Genomic DNA, 24339 nt, shown 5'->3' on the forward strand with positions numbered 1-24339 from the left:
AGAAGCAATACTGGAGTATTTTGTTTTACCAGAACATAATAATACAAAGCTACATGTACATTCATATACCATTTATAGATTAACTTATTTATTTACATATTTACTTATTTAACAATCAGATAGCCCTGGAAAAATCTAAAGTGTTATTATAACAGTTCATTAATTAGTAAATATTTTAGTAATTGAAAGGAAAAGAAAATAATCAACCAGCCATGGTCAATCAATCCATCAAATGTACAAGCAAAAAAAAAAATCATTTTTTTCAGTCAATGAAATTACTTTCTACTCTAATGCTTTGTTAAAAAAAGTATATAGGTTTTGGACTGTGTTATCAAGGGTTCAAATGCTAATTGGCCACTTGACAAACCACTCAGGCTCTATATATCTTACCTTCTATGTATGTGAAATTGGGGTGGTAAAATAATTACAGAATTATATTGAGATTTAGAAAGAAGAGATCTTAAGTAATTGGTACAGAGATTTTGATCTTAAAAAATTACATTACCCACAAAAAGAAAATTCAGAGGTATAGGTATATAAAATATGTGTGTGTGTGTGTGTGTGTGTGTGTACGCACATGTTCACACTCTATGACCTGAAACACAATTTTTGGAATGTAACTTCTTTCTGAAATGGACTTTGATATTTTCCACCCCTTTTATTTAACTCCATTTATTGCATTCTGATAATGACCATAGTTTGAAAAACTCTTGATCTAGCACAATGCATGACAGTGGATAAAGACTCAATTGCAAATGGCATAATTATTTAATGTGCATAAATGAGTACCTGTAGGTCTATTAAATGTAGCCATGTGACTTGTTCAAATGTGGTTTGCCTGCAATGGAAGTTCTGGCCCATTGGCTCTAGACATTAAAAATAGCCAAAATTTTTAACACTACATAGAAGTGCTTTTCCTAAGATCCATGAGAAAATTCAAAACCCTTGTTGATTTACTACTCTAAAGTACTTGAAATAAATACTTAAAATCTGGTTTAATATATGACTAGCACTATTAAGTTCATTTTTGACTTGTTCCTCACTTGTAATTTTAAAGCTTTTGTTGTTGTTCAATATGTTTCTGTAATTAGTCTTTTCTAAGACCTTTTTTAACTTGAAGATGTTACCATGAAAGCCCAGCTAAAGGCTAATGAGTAATACTAGTATTGCAAACAGTTGAAAAGACCATTCCCAGCTCAAGACAAAGCAGTGGAGACCAATGTCCCACTTCTCTAAAGAGGCAGAAAAACTAATCAGCATAGGAAGTCTATTGATCAGACATATGAACCCACTGGTAAAAAGTGTGTATTTAATTAAGTGCCATTATTTAAAGATCACATAAAATATGGCCTTTTTTAAGTCTAGGTTTATATTCATAATGGGTACAAATTATCTTGTTGGGTGTGATGGCACACTCTTGTAATTCCAGTAGCTCCGAAGGCTGGGGCAGAAGATCACAAGCTCAAAGCCAGCCTTAGCAAGTTAACTGAGGCCCTAAGCAACTGAGTGAGACCCTGTCTGTAAATAAATAAATAAATAAATGAACAAACAAACAAAAAAACAGCCTGGGATGTGCCTCTGGATTCAATCCCTGGTACCAGAAGTAAATAAATAAATAAATAGTAGATAAATAACCTAGAGATAAGTAAGTAACAGTTAACCCCTGTAATGGGGCCTGAGTTTCCATTTCCATTTCATTTGGTTTCATTTTCATGGTTTGATGTTGCTTGCCTAACTACTACAACTATTTAAATTCTGCATTTGTAGATCTGAGATGATTTCCTCAAGATTTCATAGCTCCCCAGTAGTGGAGATGAGATTGGTTTTTTAAAAGTCCAGAACTCTCTTCACTGTGACAAGTCGGTGTGCTTGATCTTATAAATTACACTATTTATAAATTAAATGATTCCAATGCTCTTCACTGAAACAATAGATAACAAATATCAAATAGCAAAAACATGGCACAACATGCATTGTGCTGTATCCTACCTTTAAAATATTTAATAAAATCTGAAAAGAATTCTGGTCCTCAAACTCAACATGTACAAAAGTTCATATATTTTCATTAAACCTACTTCACCTTGGTTGTTAACAATTACTCTCCCACTTACCCAGGATGAAAACCTCAGATCATTTTACCCCTCATTTTCCTTTTATCAATTCCAAGCTTGTTTGCTCACTCCACAGTTGATCATCTATTTTTAATATGAAATCACTCTTATAATTTTTGAGCTATAACAATACAATGTCAGTAATTAGACCCTGGATCTTCTTTTCCTGCCAAGCTTTTATTTTTTTCTTCTTGTCCTACCTCACCTCTACCCTCTCCTATCTGGTGTAACCTTATTCAGCCATCAAGTCTCAGAGTAAATTTAACGTGCTCTTTGAAGTCTCTATACCTGTTTTCCTCCATAACAGAAACTTTAGTTTGCTAACTTGTCTTCCCCAAAACCTTCATACCTCAGACTCTATAATTAGCCATTTAAATTCCTACATCTCCCTTTTGAGTATGAGCTCCTTGGAAGCAGAACTTTACTTTTTTATCCTTGTTCTAGTGAATAAAAGCTATTCAATAACTATTTGTTAAATGAAAGAGTAAAGGAAACAATGAATAAAAGACCTCAAGATGCATTCATTTTTAGTAGAATCATCCAGAATGATATCTATGCCCAAATATCTTTAGTGTCAATTTGAAAACAAATTTTGTTTGAAAGTCTTTGAAAGGAAGGTTTTTATGCTCTTGTGACTCACATTTTTCAGGAGCCAGGCTAAAGCATAAATCCTAAATGCACTGATAAGTGTTTTTCCTTGGTCTGAGAGTCAAAGATTTTAAAATGTTGATGGTTACATCTTTCTTAAATGAGCTTCAGATAAACTCTAAAGTGACAGTGACCATATCATATTTGTTCACTTCTACATAGCCAGCACCTGGCATGGTGCTGACATTAGTTGCATTTATAAATGATGTTGAATTAAGGAAGGAAATAGTTCTACTCTTCAGAACGCTATCCTCAGGTACTCATCATAGTTGACATGTTCCATAGTTAATATCATCTACTCCTATAAAATTAATTATCTTCTAAATATCAACACTTCCAAAATCTGCTAATCCAGAATTTCCCTCCTGTGTTCCACAGCCATATGCAGTACTTTGTAATGGGTACGTTGACTGGAAGACTCTGAGACACCTCAATTTCATAGTGTCTCCTACTAAACTCATTTTTTCCTTTATGAATCTATTCCTTCTTATAATTTTGCAAGTCAAATATCCTAAAATCATTCCTGATTTGTCCTCTCACTCAATTAGATGGCTGATTTTTTCACCAAATTTTATAAATTTAAATTATTTTTCATTCTTTTCCCTTACTACATTTCTTTGTTCCTATGTTTTCTTGACTTCTGTCTCTTTGTCTAAATTTGCACCCTAACACTGGTCTCAAATCATCCACTATAAACCTACTCAATTCTATACAATAGAAATCAATATCACTACTTTAATTCCTCACAAACTGCCACTCACCACTCTTTTTTTATGGGAGTAGGGGTGTACCAGGGATTGAACTCAGGGGCACTCAACCACTGAGCCACATCCCCAGTCCTGTTTTGTATTTTATTTAGAGACAGGGGATCACTGAGTTTCTTAGAGCCTTGCTTTGCTGAGGCTGGCTTTGAACTCGTGATCCTCCTGCCTCAGCTTCCAGAGCTCCTGGGATTACAGACATGAGCCACCAAGCCCAGCTCACCCCACTACTCTTAAAATAAAACCCAAACTCTGTAACATGTGATGTAGTTATTCTCCCAATCTAGCTTCTTAAACTCTTCTTTCTGAATACTGTGACCTGAGATAGCAGCACCGCTCACTTTTTCTTAAATGAGAATTACTCTGTTTTCCTTTACTTTTCAGGAACTGCCTTAATTATTTTTCAAGATTTAGTTCTGATTTTATGTTATCTAGAAGATGTTTCCCCTAATGCCTTTTCTTTTCTCATTCTCTTTTATGAGCCTATTTCTACTATATTTTAAACGAATGCATTATTTGTTACAGATGGACACAATACCTTTATTCATTTATTTTTATGTGATGCTGAGGATCAAACCCAGTGCCTCACATGTGTCATGCAAGTGTTCTACCACTGAGCCACAGACACAGCCCAAACCAATGCATTATTATCAATTAAACCCCTGGTGTGTGTGTGTGTGTGTGTGTGTGTGTGTGTGTGTATATATATATATAATCTATCCCCTGAGAATTAATATAATAATAATTGTTTTACTAAAACCTGATACTTAGTAGCACTTACTTTGTGTCAGGAAATGCTCTAAGATTTTTATGCATTATTAAGTGATTTAGTCCTCATGGACTGTCTACAGACTACTATTATTTTTTATTTTACATATACAAACACTGAAACACAGAGAGATTAAGTAAACTGCCTAAGGTCTAACAGATCTGGGACTCCAAACCAAGTAGTCTGTTTCCAAAACTTGCATCCTTAATCATGATCCATACTGCCTTTTTAAAAAGAAGGTAAGACATGTATTACTGATTTGACGTCAATCAGGTAGAATGTTGGTCCAGTGATGACAGCAGGTTCACTCCAACTGATGTTGATGCTGAAAGGTGATGTTGCTACAACATGCACATTTTCAGGAGGACCATCTGGAGCTATGACAATAGAAAATCAATTATTCTGCCACATTAGTTAGCACTTGCTACAGTACAACAATAGAAAAGACCATGAAAAAATGGATACTCATAATGAATTCATTTTATATTAATTTACAGTTCACAGCATGCTAAAGGTATTCGCAAATTAAATGAACTAATTATTTATACTTAAAACTTCCATCAGAAATTGGTTAATTAAAATAAAAAATATGTGATTTAAACTTAAAATCATATTTTTGAAAGAAACTATACCATTTCTAAAATAAACATTTTGAAATGTTTATTTTAGAAATAGATAAACTAGCAATGCCATTTTAAGAAAACCCTTTGAGAAACATATTTGACCACCAAAAAGAGGCAAAGGAATGCAGTTGAAAATAGAAACAAATGTAAGGGAATTATGGTTAAAATATATTGTCTCACAAGTGTACAAGAGTAAATTGGGTTTGCTTAACTGTTTTCACTGAAGGGATAGAATAGTAAATAGGTCATTCCATTGTTCTGATCTATTATTAAAAATAATAAACTTTGAATAGATCTTGAATTCACCATGATTCAAACTAATTCTTTAATTTGTCCTAATTTCCTAATTTGTTTTTTTTAGTCTAAAACAAGGGATGGTATCTTAAGAATTAATACTGTTGAATACCCTTATGTGTAAATTTAATAAGGGTATTCAAGAGAAATCAGAAGGGTTAAGAATACATTGAAAAAGACTTAGTCACAGTTAATCTGACAAGGACACTAACCTTAGAACAGTTTTGTGCCCATCTCTGTCCTCCCAGGGACCCTAGTCAATTCTAATGCTGTTGAATATTGGGAGGCAAGTATTTCCTGCTTCCTACTTTAAAATTTATATGAGAAAACTTTACTGAACAAACTCTATTACATAGAATCTGATAAGATATAAAAGAAAGATAAAATATCCCTTCCCTCAAATAATTTATAACCTAGGAAGAACAACAAGCTGTACAATCTTGACAAAAGAATAAAATGTCCAGATCTCATCTCTCCATCAACTGCATATTTCATAGCATTTAAAAGAGAATCGTGAAGACGAAATACGTGAGAGTTGCTAGTTCAGTGTTGGGAACATTACTATCCAAAATATAATAAAGGGCCTAGTTAAGATAAGGACTATCTGGAAATACAAATAATTTTCTATGAGAGGGAAAAGGGAAAATCCTTGACTATAGACAAAACTTGGAGGCAAGGTAAAATTGCACAGAGAAGATGGGAATTGTAGGCTTTGGAAGATGAGATAGATTTCCATAATCAGAAGGGCAGGCTTAGGGACACTCCTATACTAGGGGATCATAACAAAGCCACAAATACACAAACAACAGTGTGTGCAGACAGAATTGTGTTACTGTAGAACTGCTCTTCTTGGTCAACTTCCATTTATTATTTTCCACATTCAATAATACTCTGGGAAAGAGTCCAAAACCTTTACTAGACTTCCAAAGAAATCCATAGTACAAAAAAAAAAAATGGAATTCCTAAATTCAGGGAATAGAGACATCACAGAGAGAGCAGGGTTTGGAGTTCATTCTTTATAACAGGATGGCACTAATGTTCTTCAGAAAGAAAGTATTTTTCTAATGACTTAGGAAGAAAACAGCAGCTGTGAGAAAAGAGAAAATGCACACTGTTTCAGCACCTTGTCTCTAGGTGGGCTATTTCCAAAAAGCCAAATGAGATAAGAGATTGTAAAGTAGAAAAGTGACAGTAGATGTAGATAAGAAGAGGTGAAACCTATGGCCTCTTAAACAATTTAACAATAGAAGAACCCAGGGGCAGACCAGATGTGGGTACAGAGTAAGACAGAGGAAGTAGTAAAAGTTAAGTCATGGATTAATGCTGGAATAATGTCATGATATATTTCACAACAGCACATTTTGGGAGATATGGAAGATGATAAATTTGAATTTGCACTTACTGAATCTGAGAAACTCAAAAAGACTTAGATCCTTACCTGGCAAATGGAAAGGTGAGTCTAGAACTAGGAAGACAGGACTAGGATAGAAAACGGTTCTTTTTATAAAAATTTCAGATAATTTTTAAAAAATTGGTAGAGTCTAAATATGGCAGGTACATCTGGTTTCAAGTGAACCACATGTTTTATAGAGAGTCAGGTTTTACTTCATAGGTATTTAAGATGTTGCTATGTTCTGAAGTGTCCCCTCCAAAATTTGGGTGTTGGAACCTAATGGCTTATGTGATGATATTGAGATGTGGGGTTTTAAGAGGGGATGATGTCATGTAGGCTTCTCCCCTCATGAATGGACTAAGGCCATTATAAAAATAGACTTCACAAAACATGCAGGTAGCTTGCCCTTTAGCTTCCCATCATGTGAGGAATCCTCACCAGACAATCAGACCTGTTGGCACCTTGATCTTGGACCTTCCAGCCTCCAGAGCTATGAGAAAATAGATTTTTATTCCTTGTTAATTACTCAGTCTCTGATATTTTGTTGTGGCAACAAAAATTAGGCTAAGATAGAGGTTAATAGTGTGACCACCACCTTCATAAGTGAAATGACTAATATTTACAATATATTTTCCAGGAAGATAATGTTATAAAATATATTTTAACAATAGCATTGACATATTTTAGTGACTAGTACACAAATGTAACTGTAGTAATAAATGAGAGAGACAGGAAATTAGGGACAGATTGTACAGAGCCTTTAAGGTTACTGCTAAAGCTTTTGTAAGAATAAATATTATGCGGTGCAGTGGCACACACCTGTAATGCCAGCGGCTTCGCAGACTGAGGGAGGAGGATTGCGAGTTCAAAGCCAGCCTCAGCAAAAGTGAGGCTTTAAGCAACTCAGTGAGACCCTGTCTCTAAGTAAAATACAAAATAGGGCTGGGGATGTGGCTCAGTGGTCGAGTGCCCCTGAGTTCAATCCCCAGTACCCCACCAAAAACAAAGAATAAATATTGGAGGGAGGAGAGGGGTGGGGGCTTGGGGGTAGGAAAGATGGTAGAATGAGAAGGCCATCATTACCCTAGGTATAGGTATGATTGCAGAAATGGTGCGACTCTACTTTATGTATAACCAGAGAATGAAAAGCTGTGTTCCATTTGTGTACAATGAAATAAAATGCATTCTGTTGCCATGTATATCTAATTAGAACAAATTAAAAAATTAAAATATTTTTCTAAAAAAGGAATAAATATTATAGAGAAAAAGACAATGCCATAGATCATTATCATGAACTAGAAGAGGTCATGATAGGTTGTGGTTTTTGATATCTTACCCCATACAAGAAAGATCGGCTAACATTAATTGGACCAAAGGAGGGACAGTTATCTCCAGAGTCAAGTTGATTCATATACCTCTATATAATACACAAAGCACTACTGGGGCTTACACTTTAAACCAACTCATTCTAGCAGGCAATCAGAGTATCGTCTTAGTGTTGTTGCCCAGGGATCATGAATAACTTGCTGAGAATTTTTTTTTGACCAAGAAAGTTGATGACATTTTTCTAATGATATTGATGGTAGTTTATGTTTGGAAATATTGTCAGGGGAATTTTTTCAATCTTCTTTGCTCCAGAGTGTGGCTCTTTTAGAGTCTTAACTGAGAAAAGATACAAAGCCATTTCCCAAGACAAACACTGACTTGCAAATATGTCTGTACCCAGCTCAGAAAATCTTGTTTCAATTTCTTGTCTTTCACAGTAAAATGTCAACCCTGCAATCATTCCTTTGATACCAGCAATCAAAGCCCTCATCAGGGAGTGTCTGCCACCCCAAGCAGAGCTGAGAAAAAAGTGACATTCAAAGATCATTCCTGACACATCTAACTACCCATACTAATAAATATTTTACGTTCCATGCATGAATCAGTCATTTCAGAAAACCAAGGTATTTAGCTCATCACTGAGTTGAACCTAAATGTCATTTCTTGAACTTTTAATCATTCTAAGCCACATTTGTATTTTCAGTAAACTTTTAATGAAATTTCCTGTTTTGTTACACAACTGTTCCCTATATTCTATTAACCTGTGTTTTTGAAGTATTGGAACTCCTACATAAAACTAAAAACTAAAAGTAAATACACATAAGAGAATATATGTAAATATATTGTATGTATATAATACAAAATATATATATTTTATCTATTGGAAGTGATGAAAAGAGTTATCTTATTAATTGAGAGGTAATTTAAGAGAAAGATTTTTTAAAAGTCCTCATTTATTATAAATTACTACCTAATTATTTTAGTATTATACAAATAATATGATGTACTTACAAGTACAGAAATATTTCAACCCTTTTAGGTAACTTTCTTATGGAATTTATCAAAATTCCCATGCCAAATATGCCCAGAATTATATTTCTTTTTTAGCACAGTATATAGTAATCTATTACTAGAGTCTCATAAAAGGGAAATACAAAATTACAATTATGAATGCCAACTGCCAAAGTAAAGAAAGCTAATGATGGTAAAGGAATGGGGAGCTGAAAACATTCCAGTTTAAAAGCATAGTAACTTACAAGCATCTTTAAGAGACTTTGTTTGTCTCCCCATAAAATGTCACACTCTGATTTAGGATTGTTTGTGAAATGAATCTAGTCAGTAATGGGCCGAGATATCACTATACCCTCTCTCTTATAAATCACAACAATTTACTCAGTAGGAATGATCTATCCTTATTCTCTCATTCCCCATAATCCAATCACTTCCTCTCATAAGCACTTTCCCCCTGGTTTTCACAATAATGCATTTTCTGTAACTAACAACCATCATTTCCTGATTATCATGCTTCTATCCTTGCACAGGAATGTGGGTCTTATGTGGGTCAGGGTCATCTTTCCCATCCATCTGTGTCTCGATGCTAAGTGTGTTAGCTGAAAGGTGAGTCTGGATAGACCATCATTATGCTTAGACCATATAAAAGTCTGAATGTCTCCAAGTCTGTGCCACTTTGACTAAGAATCAGTGAGCTTTAATATGTCTAATACTACACTTTCACAATAAACACAAAGACTTTTTAGCAACTTTGCATTCTGCAAATCTCTGTATGTCTAATTTAGTTGCAGAAAACACTATAGAAAATTCTGAATGGTCTTAGTGCACTGTTCTATGGTGAATTTCCTAATAAGCATAAAATAAATACAAGATTTGACAGCAGTTCACAAAAAATCTTGAGCTCTGTGTGTGTTGATTTAAATTTTCTGTACATATACTTGAATTTTAAGTCCAGTTTAAATTTTATTTAAAAAGCCTATCAATGGAGTATTTTAATTTAAGGATCTGATAAATGGGACTCCCAGATTTCTAATGACTATCATCACTACATGAAGGATCCTGTTGTTTCTCAGCTATAGAAGTTTAACTATGCTGGTACTGTGAGTTTACTTTGATTCAGCACACCTGGAAGAATTTGCTTTGAGTTTTAGATGTCTCTAGAGACCAGAGGACATCTAATTGGCTGTGTGGATTCCTTGTGTTTTAAACCATTCAGGGCATCCAGGGTCCTACAGAAGCTCAGCAATTAGATTTACCACATTTCCACCATTAAGCAGCTCTGTGATAATTGGTCGTCCTTTCCTAGTGTTGGCCATTTCCCTAGAGCCCAGGAATTCACTGGCCCATATGGCATACCACTCTTGCTATATGAAAGATTTCAAGGCAAGTCATTTTACAAGACTTCAATTTTGTTTTATAGTTAGATTTCCCAACAAGGTAGTACCATAACAACAAGGACTATAAACCCAAGAATATTGGATTAAACTATTTAATGAGTACTGAGCATGATTCATGAATGTTCATAGTACTAGGTTCTACAGTATAATCATCATATTTGATGATTAAATGAGTTATTTATCTAATTTTAGACTGGCTTAAGCTGAAAACAAAATACAAACAAAACCCCTCATTTCCATTGCTAGGAATATGAGGTAAGAATGAAAATATTCTAATTTTAGTACTATTTATTTAGGATCAGGTAATACATCTTTTCCTAAAATAGCATCATGTTTCCAAAACACTGTATACAATGGTGAGTCTCCAAATATGGTCTCCAGACCAAGCAGCATCAGTTATACTGGGCAAGTCTTAGAAACACAAATTCTGAAGGCAAAGCCCAGACTTACTGAATCATACCCTGGGTTTGAGGCACAATCAAATAACATGCCCTCCAGGTGTGCCTATAGTCAAGTTTGAGAACCAGTGCTCTCCAGTATAAACATACTATTTGAAAAAGTATAGACATTGTTTTTCAGATTAGGGAGTAATGTTTATAACTCTTAGTAACAAAGGTGGAAAGTGGATTAAATTACTGCATCTATGAAGGCTAGAAAAGGAGCTGTGGAGGAAATTTGGAAGCTAGTGGTCAATAGTGCAGAAATGGACATTTGTGCATCAAGTTCTACAGTTTGGTCTACTCTGATGTGTCATTTTATTTTAATTCAGGAGAACCAGGAAATAGGTTCTTTTTACCATAACTTCCTCTGATCCCCAAAGTTTCTAGAATACCATGTCTTCACATTCCATAAAAACATAAGAAAATGCCACTAATTCCATACTACCTTTAAGCTCTACATGGGAACAACCTGGAATAACTGAGGTAAGACCATTAGGGCTTAGATAAACTGAACATTGCTATTTTGTCCTCCCATTCATTTGTATATAGGCATAATCTGGGTAAAATAAATATCAAGGGTATTAATAAAGAAAAAGAAAAATTCAGAAAACCTCAAATGTTAAGTTTGAGGTTTTATGTTTTAAATAAAGTTTTAGCCCCTTTGTGTGGGATTGGTGATGGTTGCATTTTATACTAGGAGCTTGTATAATAGCCTCAGCTATTTCTTAGACCCAATAGTCAAAGATAATAATATTGCAGAGTGAGAATCTTTATAATTTCCTTTAACTGCTGTTTTTTGTCTTAAAAAATTTTGCTTACACAAATGGAATTTCAAAGATATTTTTATTATATTCTAAAAAATTTGCTTAATAATCTGGCAAGCACTTTTCTGACATTAAATATGTAGATGGATGCTTTTAAAAATAGTTACAATTTCATATGCTAACTGTTGCCTCCTTTATGCATGAATTCACCTGAATCTGTTCTCTTTGAATTTCTTCTCTTTGTAATCACACTTAGCCACCTCCCACACTATCCTAAGGGTTTGCACAAGTCCTAGTCAAGATCTAGGAGTGCAGACTTTATGCTAGAAATGAACTAGGTTCATGAAAGTATCAAAGTGTAAAGTACTTAATGAAAGTATCAATGTGTAAAGTACTTGAACTCAACCAGCACATGAACTCCAGAGCCTGGGGTTCCCAGTGAGCCTGACCAAAAAATACCCAAATCAATAGATTTATACTTAAACCATAGGATCTTCCATAGAATTTGCTATAATTAAATGAGAGTTCTCTTAGAAAAAGCCGAGGTAACAGAGTTGAATACTTGTTGATCTAGAATCTGAACTTAGGTTAAAAAACAAAACTCACAATGTTAATCCTACTTCACACTTCTTTTTGGACCAAAAGAGAGAAGACTCTCAAAAAAGTAAAAGGAAATGCAATTCAAGGTAAGATTTGAAGTCTGAGATGAAAAAGGAAGAAAGTTCATTTGAATTTTAAAAGGATTAAATGAAGCTGAATGGGTACAAGTTTGCACAACACCCTTTCCCCCACTTTTTAAAAATGAAAACCAGTCTTTAAAAATATATAGATGATTTATAAAAACATAGGAGTAATTTCCTTTGATTTTTTAAAAATGATTTTTCTGAAAACACATTTTACTTGCTATGTTAAGTGCAATTTCAACAATAAATAATTTTAACTATTTAAATTCTAGAAAAATCATTTAGTAATCTGACAATAGCTCTTTTGTCACTATTAAGTTGAGCAATCTATTAAATACTTTGATTTTATATGCTTACTATTTACCTCTTTAAATTACTATTTCACCCACTATCTTTACTTTGTAGTCATATTTAGCACCCCAAATTTTAACATTATGCTTCCTCATTTTCTTTATGAGCCAACAACCTAGTATGATCCTGGCTTACTACACAAATTTATTACCAGTTCATTATTTTGAGAATGACTTGAGTATTTTGAATGCTGCAATACATTCTGAAATAAGCATTTATTAATTTTCTTCATTGTTTGAAAGCCTTTTAAATTAATTGTATATAAAATTCTTTCCTACATGAAAGAACGTCCAGGATGGAAATAGGAAAGACAGTAGAATGAATCAGACATACCTTTCCTATGTTTTTATATGAATACATGATCAGTGAAACTCCACAGCACGTATACTCACAAGAATGGGAAGTTCTTCTCCATGTTTATATAATATGTCAGCATACATTCTACTGTCATGTATATGTAAAAAGAATAAGTAAAAAATGAATAAAAAAGAAATTTCTTATGTTAATTAATAAAAGAGAAACTCATAAAATAATTAACAATGTAAAATGTACTATTTTATTGAAATAAAATAAGCTAAATATATCCAACAGAGACAATAACTGATCAGCAGAATTTTAATTTTGACATTAACCACACAAGTATTTGAAAGACAGATTTAGACAAAAAATAAAATTAGTATAAACTGCTTTGAAATATGGAGAATTTTGACAGCCAAATGCTTTTGCATTGACATCAAACACCTTCCTTCCATACCATAATGATTTAGGTAACAAGTACACATGAAAGGTAGAAACATAAGATATGGCTACCTGGTCACTCTTGTTTTTAAGGAATTCAGAGTCCCACAAAAGAAAGAGACATCAATAATTATGATGCAGTATGTTCAGTGCTTTAGAAACAAGCTATAGGAGGTGGGAGTGGAAAGAGGGATTTCTTGAAGGCTTTACAAAGGAGATACTTAACATGAAATAGAAAGAAAAGGTAGTTGGTCTTCAAAAGAGGAGGATGGGAAAGATGGTAAGAAAGAACTGCTGAGATTATGCAGCATAAAGGAGGAGCAGTGCATGTATGGGGATATAAACCAAAGCACAAGTAACCACATATCACTTACTAAAAGACTGATTTTTACATGCAGGCAAATAGCAACCCATCAGAGATTTTTCAACAGAGGAATGACATGGTCAAGTAAGCATTCAAAAGCTGTGTGCAGATGAAGGGTAGAAAATAGAGACAGAAAGAACATTTTTATATCTTTGCAATAATCTAGGAGATGAATGTTAAGAGTCTGGTTTTAGAGACACTTAGCAAAGATAAATAAATAAATATAAGAGATATTTAGAACAGAAATTTAATAGAATTCAGTTATTGACTTTTGAGAGATAAAAACAGCTAAAAAGAATTAATAATGATTCTTAGATTGCTAACTTGAATACTAGATGAACAGTGGTGCAATACGTCAAGGCAGGAAATCAGTAGGAAGACCACACTGGCAGCGGGGTGGGGCAGTGGTAATATGAAGTCTGAGATGTCTGTGGAAATTCCCATGGCCATACCAATAACTTCAATATACAGGTCTAGAGGAGAGAGATGTTGTTTTGAATTATACATTTGGGAATTTCAGGCACCTAATTTAGAAGAATTTCAACAGCATCTCCTTTCACAGAAGTATAATCATCATGTCTAGGATAAATTATATTTATTTTCTCTAGTGACAGCAGGATAGAGCACATCCTAAAAATGTATTGCCACCAAATAGGCTTCTATATGTCTTTGGTTATATTTTCTTATTTATTTATGGTTAACATTGCTCATTAATATGCAATTGCATCTTTATAGAAAAGATAATTTCTGTGTAACCAGAGTGTTGATCACATTTTAAGTGTATTATACAGTTTAGAATAAATCAAGAAAAATAATTGAGTGTATACTAATGCATTAACAATTTTTTAATTTCAATAATGCTAAGATCTACTCTGCTCTTTGTTTATTTTCTTCTTCTTTTTAAATTATAAAGTTACAGTACTTAGAAACTCCTTTGATGAGGCATGTTTTGTTGAATTTCTTTTTTTTAACCTAACAGATGTTTGGGTAGTTAAAATTCCTCATGAGTATGGTATCCTGCGGTTTTCACAACCTAAGTGTTACCCCAGGAATCTTCCTTTCTTGCTGTCTTCCAGTCCTGGTGGTCTATAGGAGATGCACATTACAAAAGAGACCCATCTCATTCCATACTAATTTCACACCCACACTCCTTTAAAGCTGTACATTTCCTCAGCATTGTTATGTATCTATTGTGCACCACACAGATACTTAACAGCTTTCCATTTTCCATTCCACACCAAACACAGATCTCAAATTGCTTTTGAGCATATAATCAGAAAAATAAGAGATGAGTAAAAGTCTGTAAGACTTCACTGTTTCAAGTATTTCTGTCTTTTATAATTTTTGTGCTTTTTATCTATAAACACAGCATGAAGTAGAGTTATGGGTATTCACAGATGATTTAAGGAGAAAAAACAATTAGACTTTAATTATCTAGATCAGAGAATATAGGGGAGAGAAATGTTAGCTTGAGTTGACTAAATATTGTTTCTTCCTTCACTCTGTTTTACGGTTGTAGATTCGGATTCAGAGTAAACCAATTTAATTCTCAGCTTGCATTCTGACTTTGCTTCCTGGATCTTCTATTCTGTTGCACTGCTTTATGATCTCAGAGAGAGTTCATAACAACAAATTTTCTTATGCTATGAGTCTTTTATAATATTTATAATTCATAATGGGCTGTATTTTATTTGAAAAATTTTAAATTTTGACCAATTTAATTTCCAAATAGTTATCAAACACTAACTCTTCATCAAGAAACTCCAGGTTTTGATAAGATGTTGTATTAATAAGTGCTTGGGCAAAATTTGATACCATTAGAACAAAATGCACACTGATTGGAAACAATGATTTTAAACTGTTATCTTTTTTCTAATCTAGAGAAATGGCTATTATTATTTCATCTTAAGTCATAGCATGAAATTACATACCATTTTTGAATCAATGACAGACAATACAAAGCATTGATTTTGTTCATCCAGATTGCTTTTTGTTTGGACAATGTCATATTTTAATCTTTGGTATGTAGAATCAATGTATAAACATTACTTACTTTGACTCTGAAGAAAAAAATGACTACTCTTCAAGATTCTTATTGACTGAATAACTGAATAACTCATTCCTTTTCTTATTATACTATATGTTATTTCAGTATACATATTATATTACAATAATATATGTGATGTCTCTTTGTCTTTCATGTCAAATGCAATCTTAGATTCTCTCTCCTTGTCTTTATATCATAAAAAATGTCCTTTACCATACAATTATGAAATTCAGAATTCAAATATATTTATTATTATAAAAATGTCCTCTCTATAATTGAAAGCAAAACATTCCTCCATTCCTCATACTAAAAGACAACCAACTCATTGTCATAATTTAAACATTAAGTAACTTATTATTTAAACATTAAGTAACTTATTATCCTCACCCACATATGACAAATCATTTGAGAAGCTATAAATTTTTGAGACTGCCAAGAACATCATTATATGCTCACCTTTCTTAATAATAGTTGTAGAAAGTCAACTTTATGAGCAACTAAAACTCTTAGCTTTAGAAATGCTTTAATCTGTAAGCACTTATTTATGTTTTCTAGTTACTTATATTGGAACACTTATTCCTTTTCAACACCAACAAGCTCAAAATACCTATTGTTGATTAATCCCAAACTGATTTTTATTTCCCACTGGGAAATAAAATATGATCATAAATATTAAAATGGTGGAAGAATGACACTCAAGTAGAAAGGTTTGAGAATGCAGGATTATTTAATAATTCCACTTCCAGTTTTATTTTCCAGCTTCTGAACTGATCATGTTATATTTTGTTTTATGCCAATTAAATGTCTTCCATAATAGCATCAATTAACTATGCTTATAAGAGATGGTACATTAACAAAATATATTTCTTGGCACCATGCAGTAGGTAGAAGCAGGTCATCTCCATGTGAGTGCTCATCAGGACTAAGATGAAAAACCCCTTCATGACAGAAGACACATAGATACAGGTATATTTTAACCAAAAGTTACAGATGAGCTATTCACAAGCCAGATCTGATATATTTGGGTTGAACAACTAATTTTTTTTGAATTTTTAAAAATTAGTTGCAAGCAAAAAATTGAGTATTTTCTTGTTTCCCTGCAAACATCAGAAGACCTAGTAGCATGGGCTGTCTATAAGACAACATCAGCCAGAGGTAAGTGGTGGCTGCCACTTCAGAGAGTACATTCTCTGTTAATCTGCCATGGTTTCCATCACTTCGAATTAGCACATGTGAGTCAATTTCATTCATTTTGGTTCCTGTCAGACTCTTTGAAGGAACTTACAGTTCCTGGGGCTTAAAAGTTTATTCAGGCAAATGTCCCACTTTTCTATCAGATCTTGTGATTTCTAACTACGTCTGTCAATTGAAGCAACTAACACCTCTAACTTTAACCATCTTTAAATTTTTAAGCACTTATTTCTTTGTTTTCCGTTAGATTAAAGTAGTTATTTCTTACCAAGTTAGGAGGTTCAAAATAACTATTCTTATTCACTAGTCTCCAACTTGAATTTGATTTTTAAAAATTATTTCTTTCTGTTATGGTACTGCCATCTTCACCATCACCACTACAAAACAATTCCTTCTCCTTTCTCCACTACAGTTTATTCAATCAAGTTTAACTCACTCAGGAATTATCTACAGAGTATCTCTAGGGATGATTCTAGGCAATAAGAAAATAGCAAAGATTAAGCAGTCTCTAAAAACAAACAAATTAATTAAAATTTAAAAATAACAGGTATTTCTAAGTGTTTATCATAATAGATATTGTAATAGACAATTATTATGTGGCAATTTTAGATGGAGTGGTCAGAGAAATTTATTGTGAGCAGGGATCATTTAAGTAGAAATCTATACAGAGATCTCCTGCTCATATAAAGTAAGAAGTGGAAGAACATTTCATCAAAAGAAACAGGGAATGCAAAGTCCCAAGTTCTAGAAGTTGAATGTGTTTAAGCAGCTAAAAAAAAGTCCAACATGAGTGGAATGCAATGGTAAGAGAGGAAATGGTCACAAACAAGGTTGATTGTGTTAGGGAAGAGCCAGGTCACATAAGGCTTTGTTAATCATGTTCAGAAATTTGAACTTTATTCCCAGAGCCATGGGAATTCATGGGTAGTCTTAAGCATGAAAGTAGCATCATCTTTTTTAGGTTTTGTAGGATCAGCCTGACAACCCAGGAGGCCAGTCAGGTTAGTGCAAATTAAAGAAATAGTGATTAAGGGCTAGACTAATGCAAATTCAGGGAAGGGCTTCAAGGGTGTGGTTGAAGCGAGCCACTGGTAGAACTGAGGAGGAAAGGTGCAGTGCTTGGATCTTCATTTTCTTCCAATGGTTGAATAACAGTATACTTTACTAAGATAAAAAAAAATAACTGGAGATGAGAAGCTTTGTTGTTTAGACCACATTAATTTTGAGAGATTTATCTGAGACACACATCCAATGATATCAGTTGATGAGATAAAGATCCTAATGTGGAGTTCAGGGAGAACATTCAGGAGTAGAAATAGAGACTTGAGAATAATCAGTATATAAGTAGAATTGAAAGTCATAAGACAGAGGACACTTGGGGTAAAATCTCCTAGGGATTGTGTGCTGGTAAAGAAGAGAAAAGACATACTTAGAATTTAAAAAAAAAAAAAAAGGCTATGAGGAGAGGTCAGCAAAAGAGCCTGGGAAAAGGCTTCAGGAAGCAGGAGAAAATCCAGAAGAGCAAATCTTACAGAAACCAAAACTTTTTAAGTGCTAAAAAAAGTTGTTTGAACAATGTGTTGAAGGCTACTACCCCAAATGTTAGATTACATTAGCAAACATTTATTAGATGTTATCACAAAAATGATGCTATGCAATCTGGGGAACTGTAACAAGAGACACAAAAATGATGCTATGCAATCTGGGGAACTGTAACAAGAGACACAATTAGGGGTCTAGGTAAAGCCTCAAGATGAAAGCTTATTTCAATATCTGTAAGAGCCTAACACAGTACCCATTTGCCACAGAAAACCCAATTTGTCTCTGTGTGTGTATGTGTGTGTGTGTGTTTATAAACTCTACTAATAGGTACCAAAAATCTTCAGAAAATGTGATTTGGATTTTCAAGGAATCACTGAGTAAGAGCCTTGGTCAAGAAAGGAGGACGGTAGCATAAACTCTGTATTTAGAGAATTTACATGAGGTGGTATTGGGATGGGTGTCCTGACCCACCTGAAATTTGCTCTGGGAGCTGGAACTGGGATAGAAATGACTTTTCAGAGAACACAGAGAACATGACACAGAACTCTGGTTTCTGGGACTTGACAGGCAATTGCTTTGTACTGCATGAAAATCTATGTTCTATGCAGACAGGGTTCAGGATAAGTAATAGACATTTATTTACTTAATTATGGTCAATAATGTCTAAGCAAATAGGGTGACCAGTTGATTTTTAAAATATAAAACTTAAGTTGCAAGAGCAATCCTTATGTATACCTAGAGTGTTTATCATGGAAAAAACATTTAAACAGATTTTTTTTCTGAATGGTAAAGTCCTAAAAGATATGTAGATAGCATAATAGTTTTGAGAGATAATTTACATTTCTTTGTATTTCTTTTTTTTCTTCTCCCTGTTTCAAGCTGGGAGCCAGATGCTTGGTATTTCTTTGCCTTAGAATTCTGTTTAGAAAAAAACACAAACTGAAAAAGTGCTTACAGATCCATTAGGATTACTACACTCATGTGTGTGTGTGTGTGTGTGTGTGTGTGTGTGTGTGTGTGTGTGTGTGAAAGCCTGAAATCACTAAAGTATTTTAAAAGTCAGCATAAAAGCAGCAGAGCCTCAAGATATCAGGAGAAAATATAGGCACTAATAAAGGGTACTACCTGGCATCAATGTAGCAGTGTAGCCTAATGATATACCTCAAGGGTCTTCCCACAGTGCTTGGCTGAAATACCAGAATTTGGGACCATAACAAACCTCAGGAGTTTTTTAAAAAAGCCCTAAAAGTCATTGAAATTGAATTATCCATCGGATTCCAATTAAGTTTAAATTAAATGTTATTTTTTTGTTTAGTAATTTTATGCACAATTTATTTAGTAGAAAGTATTAATATGTAGGTATAAAATATAACAGAAACCAATATATATATTAAGACAATACTTACGGCCAGGCAGGGTTTGTGTGGAAATCCAGTTGGAAGCATTGCCATAGCCAGCATTGGTGCTGGCAGACACTTGGAATCTATACCATCTAAATTTCTTTAATCCATACACTGTCTCTTCAGTTAAGTCAGCTTCATAAAGGTACTGAACTTTTTGATACTCAACACATTCTTCAGATTGCCATTCTCTGCATTCTTGAGCACGGAGTTGAGTGGTTATCTTGTAATTTTGGAAGTAACCAAGGATAGAATCAGGTCTTATCCATGTCAGTGTTGCAGTAGTTGACTGAACATCAGAAAAAGCAATGTTTGTGGGAGCACTGGGAACTAAAAATTAAAGGGAAAAAATAAAAAACAATTTGGATTATCAAATATCTTATAATCAGAAGGAAGGAATAAAATTTGAAATTTTTCTATTATGATGCGCCTAGTAGAGATCTATTAGATTATTACCACACTTAGATTAACATCCACATACTTAATGAGCAGACCCCTACAGAGGACAAAACTGTGATTTTTGAAAAATTCCTAATTTTGCTCCCAAATACACTCACATGTGGCCTATGTAAATATACTTTGGTTTCAGATATAAGAAAAAAATTTTACTGCTACAAAAGAAAATTGCATGCTTAAACCCTCTGAAGAATTTCCTCGGTATGGTCTGAATTTTATTTTTGTATTTTTTTCCCAAGAAAGGTATTTTTATATTTAAATGTATAAATACACATAAGCACATTTTACTGATAATGTGGATTATAAAATTATTTTAAGTAAATAGGATTACTGAATGAGTAAACTTATATAATTAGTTTAATTTTATTTTATCCCATGTTTACTCAGGATTGACAAAACTTTTTCTAGAACATCGTGTGACACATTGATATTAATAGGCAGATTAAAGTATCAGTATATAATCTATAATCACATGGTCCTACTTAAGAGTCATATCATCCTTGGTTTTCTAAAGTCAAACCATGTCAGGTTCTAAGACTTGTGTTAGGGATTCAAGATACAAAAAAAAAAAAAAAAAAAAGCTCATGTCCTGTTTGTAAGAGATGTTTTATTGGAATAGTAATATAAGCATGTTATGGTTAAAAATATGAAGAATGAATGAACTAAGAGATAATAAAACTTTTCTCAGCCATGTTGCTCTTACACATGCATGTCTTTGCCAAAATCACTGAGATGAAGAAACATAATAATGACTTGCATGACTATTACATAATTCATGAGAACTATGTTAACATTCACACTTTAAAAAGAAAATTAATAAAAATTTAGAAACTCATTAATTCCTAAATATATCATAGTAGTTCAAAATACAATAAATGTCTAAAGAGCATCTAAATAGTGCAAGCACTACTGTAGGTATAAAAAATACAATCAATAAAATAGACAAAAATCCCTACTCTTGTGAAATTTACATTGGGGAGGCTAAATGTGATAAAAACCTATAATTTGGTATTATATATAGTACATTAGAAAGATGATCATTGATGTGTAAAAAAGTAAGGGAAGAAGGGTAGAAAGTTTCAGGGTTAATGACATTTTAATAGTGGTCAGAAAAGGCCTCGTTAATTACAAGACATTAGGTTCCTAATGAAAGTGAGAGGTGCAGCTATGTGGAAATGTCAGGGAAGAAAATTCATAGCAGGGGAAACTATGACAAAAGGCTGTAAAGTGGAAGTGTGGCTGGTGTATTTGAAGAATAACAAGGAGTCCCAAATGACTAGCAGGAGCTGACAACTGAGAAGAGATACTGAAGGCGCACCCTGTACATTATGAAAGGACATTATTATGACTTTCATTTAAGCTTAAGAATGATAGGCTCCACCATGTTTCACGGAATTACTCTACCTATAGAATTGAGAATAGACTGAAAGGAGACAAGGTGGAACAAGGAGACTAGTTAGTTGGTATTGCAACATGAATGCAAGAGATCATGGTGGCCAGGACTAAGATGGTGGCAGCAGAAGTAAAAAATGCAGTTCCTGAATGTATCGAGAAGGAGAGCTGACAGGATTTACTGACATGTGACATGAGGTATAAGACAATGAGAGGAACAAAAGAAAGATTTATAGACTTTGCATTGAGCAAATAGAAAGATGAAGTCACTAATAACCAACAGGGGGATGAGTGTGGAAGGGCTAAGCCCTGGGAGAAATAGATTAAGCATTTGAGTATAGTAATTTCGAAATACCTCTCAGATAGCCAAAAGGAGCTGTTGAACAGAACATGGATACTGAGTCTGGAGTTCCATAGAGAGAAGTCTAGATGTCATTTAAAAGTTTGAACTTTCAGCGGGTCCCAGTGGCTCAGGAGGCTGAGGCAGGAGGATCTGGAGTTTAAAGCCAGCCTCAGCAATTTAGCAAGGTCCTAAACAACTCAGTGAGACCCTGTCTCTAAATAAAATACAAAATAGGGCTGGGAATGTGACTTCTTCTTGACAATAACAAACTAAAAAGCTACACAACAGCTTGGGGACTCACTGTGTCAGAGGGGCTTATACAGAGCTTATGAGGCAATGGAAAGTAATCAAAGTTGTCAGAACGAAATGTTCAGAAATATATTTTATCAAGAACTGTACAATAGGAAAGTGAAAAATTCATATCTATATTGGTGGTTAACTCTATAAGGACAGGCAAATGAGCAAATCACAGACTCTCAGCATTTGAAGGAAGCATAAAGACCATCTAGGTCAAACTATTTGGGGGAAATCTTCAGATGCCCAGCCACTGAACACAAAGTTTTTCTAGTTAGTTCTTCAACCAAACACTGGTCCAGGTACAGATATGAAGGAATTTTGCTGTTGGAATTAAAAATCTAAATTCTTTATTAAAATAAAATATATCCAGTGGATCTGACCTTATAACATGACTCCTTTAAATCAGAGCATTTTCTTTGGCTGATTACAGAAAAGGGACAGATTTAAAGCAAGAGATGAATTCAATGTTTGAAAACTTCTCCATTGCTATCTTTGAAGAAGGAGGAAGCTCATACTAAATAATGCATGTCAAAGAGTTGATAGCAACCCTTGGCCAAGAGCCTGTCAAGAAATAGGTATCTCAGTCCTAGAGTAACAAGGAACTAAATTCTATCATAACCCTATGATCTTGGAAGAAGATTCTGAATTCCATATAAAAATGTTATTGACTTACAACTTCATTTCAGTTTGTGAGACAAAGAACCCAGGCATAGCATGTGTGTGCTTCTGATCCATAGCATTATGAGCTAAAGGGTGCTATTTTAAACCATCAAATTTGTCATAATTTATTACACAAACTCAATACAAACTGACCCCTTACTACTTATGTAGCTTCTGCGTAAGTATATAGAACAAAGTGAAATTCAAAATCTCAAGGGGCTTTTATTTTAAAATTTATTTTTAAATAACTCTATTAGTTTGTTTAGCCTACATTATTTTGAACTGATACCTACTTACCTATAAATCTTCATGCTGCACTGAAAATCCAACCTAAAGAGGTTTCATCTATATTTATCTCTCCACTTGAACATTTTGTATACAAGATCTAGAAACATTTTGCTTCTGAATCCATATCAATAAAAATATTGAACAATAACTGAAGTATGTATATTTCTCATAAGTTACATGCACATAAAATGTCAATTTACAAATTGGATTGTATCTCCCAGAATCTAGGCTAATGCTTGGAACAAACTAGTCATTTAATATTTTTTTTTAATATGAGCAAGTGAATAGAGGGTATAATGGGATTGAATTTAGATTGATGGCCAGTAAAGCTTGACTGATGAGGAGAAATTTAATAGGACACCTAAAAAATACAAAGTAACTTCTCAAATGAAAATCATAAGATGTGTTAAGACCCAGAGTAAGCCAGATGCAGTGGCACATGCTACACGGGAGACTGAGGTACAGCTGGGATTATAGGAATGTATGCAGGAGGCTGAGAAAGAAGAATCATAAGTTTGGGCAACTTAGAGAGACATGTCTCAAAATAAAAAAATAAAAAGGTCCCAGGATGTAGGGGATGTAAAGCACTCTTGGGTTCCATCACCAACACTGAGCAGAGGGCCACCCAGAGGAAGACATGACAAGTTGAAAGCATTTAAAGAAAGCTCCTGGATCCATAAGGAAATAAATGGAAAGACAGAAAATGGGACATGGGACATATAGATAGGAATGAACATCATGTTAAGCCTACTGAATTTAAAAGTTTTGGATCTATCCTAAATGCTGCAAAAATACTTGGAAAGTTTTATACTGACTTTTTGTTTTCATTAAAATTTTCCCCATGGGGACCAGGGAATATGGTCTGGACACTTCCCTTTCTTTGGGGATCTACTACTGATGACCCTTTCATGTTTCCACTTCCCTTTCCTAGAGTTTGCTAAGCCACTGAAGTGGGAGGGAAGCAGTCCCATCTATTCAAGAGGGATCACTATATGTCCATAGCTCTCTGACCAACTTTTTTCCCTTCAATTATGAGAAAAGAAGACATTA

At 33.8% G+C, this 24339-nt stretch overlaps 1 protein-coding gene across 1 annotated transcript in view; it reads right to left on the reverse strand.

The window, feature by feature from the left end:
* The window catches only part of Ptprq (protein tyrosine phosphatase receptor type Q), a 197072-nt gene that overhangs the window by 62612 nt on the left and 110121 nt on the right, over positions 1-24339 (reverse strand). Inside the window, exons 26-27 of the mRNA XM_078053099.1 lie at positions 19860-20183; positions 4545-4666 (exon numbers count right to left, since the gene is read on the reverse strand). Coding sequence (XP_077909225.1) covers positions 4545-4666; positions 19860-20183 — 446 coding nt within the window. The remainder of the gene's footprint in view (positions 1-4544; positions 4667-19859; positions 20184-24339) is intronic.

This window comes from Ictidomys tridecemlineatus, chromosome 6 (assembly GCF_052094955.1).
Source record: "Ictidomys tridecemlineatus isolate mIctTri1 chromosome 6, mIctTri1.hap1, whole genome shotgun sequence".
NCBI lineage: Eukaryota > Metazoa > Chordata > Mammalia > Rodentia > Sciuridae > Ictidomys > Ictidomys tridecemlineatus.